Source organism: Cnephaeus nilssonii, assembly GCF_951640355.1.
Source record: "Cnephaeus nilssonii genome assembly, chromosome: 15".
Classification (NCBI taxonomy): domain Eukaryota; kingdom Metazoa; phylum Chordata; class Mammalia; order Chiroptera; family Vespertilionidae; genus Cnephaeus; species Cnephaeus nilssonii.
The window spans coordinates 11,831,753-11,835,911 of record NC_137086.1 but is presented as its reverse complement, the minus strand read 5'-3'; the positions used below and the strand labels follow the sequence as shown (position 1 = coordinate 11,835,911).

The 4,159-nt window shown below is 47.4% G+C and overlaps 1 protein-coding gene across 1 annotated transcript; it reads right to left on the bottom strand.

The window, feature by feature from the left end:
• Positions 1 to 145: 145 nt before the first annotated feature.
• On the bottom strand, positions 146 to 4,149 carry ATRAID (all-trans retinoic acid induced differentiation factor). Its single transcript, XM_079792398.1, has 7 exons — positions 3,995 to 4,149; positions 3,195 to 3,316; positions 1,631 to 1,702; positions 1,353 to 1,424; positions 1,132 to 1,253; positions 747 to 844; positions 146 to 492 (listed from the first exon to the last, which is right to left on the bottom strand). The coding sequence occupies exons 1-7, from the start codon at positions 4,091 to 4,093 to the stop codon at positions 388 to 390; spliced, it is 690 nt and encodes a 229-aa protein (XP_079648524.1). The 5' UTR covers positions 4,094 to 4,149; the 3' UTR covers positions 146 to 387.
• Between the last annotated feature and the right edge of the window lie 10 nt (positions 4,150 to 4,159).

The window sequence follows — 4,159 nt, the reverse complement described above, 5'->3', positions numbered from 1 at the left end:
GTGAGGGGCGGGGCCGGCGCGTAAGGGGCGGGGCCTGGGCGGTGGCGAGGTCGGAGGAGGCATCGGTCTACCTAGCGCAAAGCCTGGAGAAACGTGTGAAAGAAAACCCACTTCCACCCCAACCAAGAAACACACAAAGCCGGGGTACCTTCCTCTAAAAAAAAAAAAAAAAAAAGTTTATTATCGTTAACAGCACAAACGGGAACTGGGACTAGTCCACTCCTCGATTGGAGGGTGACACTCCAGCATTGTGCAATGTTCCATCTTCCTTCCAACCGTGGCCTTCTCCTGGAGGAGGCTCCTCGGACCAGCCTGTCGAGGAAGAAAGTCTCCCTGGCTGGGCTAAGATAGAGTGGGATGATCTTTAGGTCAGTAGGAAGAGGTAGTTCATGAAGCCTTGGCTTTCCGGCGTTGGGTTCCCCAAAGAATGATGGAGATGAATAAGGTGGTGGATCCCAAAATCCCAAAGAACATAAGCAGCGAGAACGAGCCCTGTGAATAAAAGATTTTTTTTTTAAAAAAACAAAACAACCTCATACACCTCATATTGTGTTACTCCAAGGGCTACATCCTTAGGATTAACACCCAGTTTTTCCCTAGTATACCTATCCCTCATCCAGGGCAATTCTGTCAGAGTTTCCTTCACTAAGTGATTTGCATCAACTCCTGGTCTTATGGCTCTTCTTTCTGAGAGGGTTTGCTCTATGCATTTCTCTTATCCCTAATTAGAAGAATTAATTCCTCACCTGGCGCATACACTTGTAGCCATGGAAACCATCAACACAAACACATTGCAAAAGACCTGGACCATCAGGCACACAAGATCCATTCTCAGGACATATTTCTGGGAGTCAGAGAGAAACAGAGAACATCACTGGATCTCATTATATTTCTCAAATATCTACTTCAATTTAGATTCAATTATTTCCATGTCAAAGGAGAAGAAAGATTATAGATAATCAGAACATAATAATATAAATATATTTTAAGATCCTTTCTTTCCAAGGGGTTACGGCCTCAGAAGCCTGAACAAGAAGGCACATAAGCAATTTTCCTATCTTTCTGATCTAAGGGGGAGAATCCAAAGGAGGAAAGGCAGGTGCCCAAAAGGGTGGAGACGAGACAGCATACCTGTGTCCCCAGTGCTATTGCAGAGGTTCCTTTGTCCTTCACAGGTTTGGTTGTTTGGGTAAAATGTGACAGTATTCCAGGCATTAATACCTCCAGGACAGTTGACATCTGGTGGTAGTATCCTGAACACAACACAAGCAGTCTTAATATGCAACCCACGTTGCTGAGCTCACAGCACTGCCCCTCTTTGATTCTCTCCACAACCCCATACCCTTACTCACAGAGTCTGGAGCTGGATAAAGCCCTGGAAGGTGTTGGCCAAGTCATCCTTGAGGGGGTTTGCGTGCAGGTCTCTGAAAAGCACCCACCGTTAGCACTGTGCTTTAGAAAAACACTCTGTTAACACAGCTTCCTGGACTGGTATTCCAGTTCTCATTCTGAGCTGTCCAAGTTTAGGTATCAGCATTCAAACATTTTTTGAGGAGTACATCCTCAAAAACTTTCCCATCAACCCTTCATCATAGTCACTTTTTGGAAAGTAGGATAACTAAGCACTTACATGATGACAGCAGTATGTGCTTGAGGAAAGTTTGGACCAAGGTCCTTCAGAGAACAGTTCTGGAGATCCAGCCTGAGGAAATAAGGTAATCAGTGTAACTACGTGTCTCTATCCATTAGAGGCCAATACATCCCTTTTCCTGCTAAATATTAGTTGAACACAGATGTGTTCAGGGCTACAAACTAGGTGCTGTAGTAGATGTTTTAATGCTGCACTGCCCAATCTAGTCACCACTAACTAGCTACATGTAGCTACTGATATAAATTCAGTCCCTCATTTGCACTAGCCAAATTTCAGTGTTCAGTTAACCATTAACATGTGGGTAACAGCTACCGTATTGAATGGTATAGAAATGGAATATTTCCATCATGGCAGAAAATTCTTTGTATCTATGCATATATTGGAAGAAATCTGTTTCTTGTCTAGATTAGTGAATCTCATATTATGATATGACCTCAGATCCACAAAGGACCTTCAAATGGAAAAAAAATGCAAATCACATAATCGAAAGTTTTTTCCAAGTGCATTTTCTACCACAGATTGGATGTAAAACACTGGATATTAAGGAGCATGCCACATTATTTTCTTCAGTATCTATTGCTGTCTGTTCCTCTAGTCTACAAATATTTATGGAGCACCTACTAACTGCAGAAATTTGGAATATAAAAATAAAACCCTCAGTAACTTAACTTTTTTTTTAAGCTTTCAAATGGCTTACAATGTAGTAGGAGAACAAGACCAAAAATAGGATCAATATAAACATTAAAAGCCTAACATGCTAAGTGTCCAACCATGGTTGGACTATTCCACCAGTCTTTATGATGTGCACTGACCATCAGGGGGCAGATGCTCTGACCGGTAGGTTAACTTGCTACTGGGGTCTGGCTAATCCGGACTAGGCTAGACCAGCAGGACACGCCCTGGAGCCCTCCCCCAGCAGATGGCGCACTGGTGGGGTCCCTTCGCCTGGCCTGTGGGGGTCGGGTGGAAACCGGCAGTCTGACATCCCCTGAGGGGTCCCAGATTGCAAGAGGGTGCAGGCCAGGCCAAGGAACCCTGAGGAACCCCACCGGTGCACAAATAGTGCACCGGGCCTCTAGTATGAAATAAATCACAGGGTAGTTCATAAATAAAATTGATTAGTACAGACATTAGGATTAGTGGGAGTAAAAAAAAATACTACTGTGGTATTTAGTAGTAAGGAAAATTCACAAAAGATGCTGGAATTAAAGAAGCAGGTCACTGTTGGAATGCGATCCCCAGTAGGGAGCATGCAAGAGGAAGGTGATAGCTGGTTCTCTCTCATTGATGTTTCTACCCCTCTCCCTAAAATAAATGAAAACATAAAAAAACAAAAAAAGGCTTGTATGTAGTTTCAACCAGGATGAACCACAGGGTTGTTTACCTAGCCAAGAATGCTATAACAGGTTTAGAAGTCTGAGAATTATGGTCGAGATGCCTCCAAAATAGGCACCAATATTTATCCCAAAAGCCAATCAGGCAAGCCTTGACGAATCTGGGTTTGGAACTCTTTTCCACTATCCAGCGAAGTCCTCTCCCTCACCCCAGGATGGTGCCATTCTGATTCAGGCAGCAGCGGGCGTGCAACATTAGCTCTGGCGTCTGCTTACAATAAAGGGCCACTTTTGACCAATTCCGCACACTCCCTGGGCACTGGATGCATACCTGCGGAAGAGAGAAAACTATTAGGACCCAGGGGGGAAAAAAAAAAAAAGACAAGAAAGAACAAACAGGGATCCAAAGTTACATGCCAGTACACCTCTCCAGAATTCCTCGAACAGAGGGACGTGTTCTACCTCTGTATCAGGTTTCACTAGACACCTGTCTTCCCAGGCGCCAAATCAGCGCACCAGAGCCTCTCAGCACCAGACCACACCCAGGGAACGCTCTCGTTCTTGAAGATCACTATCGGGACAAATTATTATGTCCTCTCCAGTGAACTTTGCAACCAGACAGCGGGGCTTGGCGGGGTGTAAAAGGACTGCAGGTACACACTCATCAAGCAGTACAGAAAGCACAGTCCGGCCACCGCACTACACACTGCGGCATTCGTGCGTGGAGAGCCTGCGGTAGAGCCAAAGGGCTCATCTGCAGAAAGAACTTAAGTTATTCAAAGATCCAGGCGCGAGGAGGTCAAAGTGGAAAGGTCTTGGGACCTCGGCAGGGCTGGGGAACCTGCGCAGAGTGAGTCATCTGGAGCGGGAGCCCGCTGGGCTGGGGCTGGGAAGGCCTCAAGGGCAAAATCGGAGCTGCGGGCCGGCCGGGGAGGGCCGAGGTCGGCGAGCGCGACACGCGCCGGCCCAGCGCCTCCGCCTCGGGCGGCCCTCGGACCCGCTGCTGTACCTCGGGTAGCGCCAGAGCCCTTCCCACGCGCAGAGCGAGGAGCAGGGCCGCGGCCCAGGGCAGCGGGATCGGAGGGCCGCCCGGACCGCGAGGGGACATTTTTCCGGCCCTCTGTGTCCTTCTCAGCTCTCGCGAGACTGGCGCTGTGGCCCCGCCCCCCGGGGG

Excerpts from the sequence above, each read along its gene's own strand:
- ATRAID (XM_079792398.1), bottom strand. The coding sequence starts at position 4,093 with ATGTCCCCTCGCGGTCCGGGCGGCCCTCCGATCCCGCTGCCCTGGGCC. Across the intron at positions 1,703-3,194 it reads CAGAATGGCACCATCCTGGG|GCTGGATCTCCAGAACTGTT; the intron begins GTGAGGGAGAGG and ends TTATTTCCTCAG. Across the intron at positions 1,425-1,630 it reads GCACATACTGCTGTCATCAT|AGACCTGCACGCAAACCCCC; the intron begins GTAAGTGCTTAG and ends GGTGCTTTTCAG.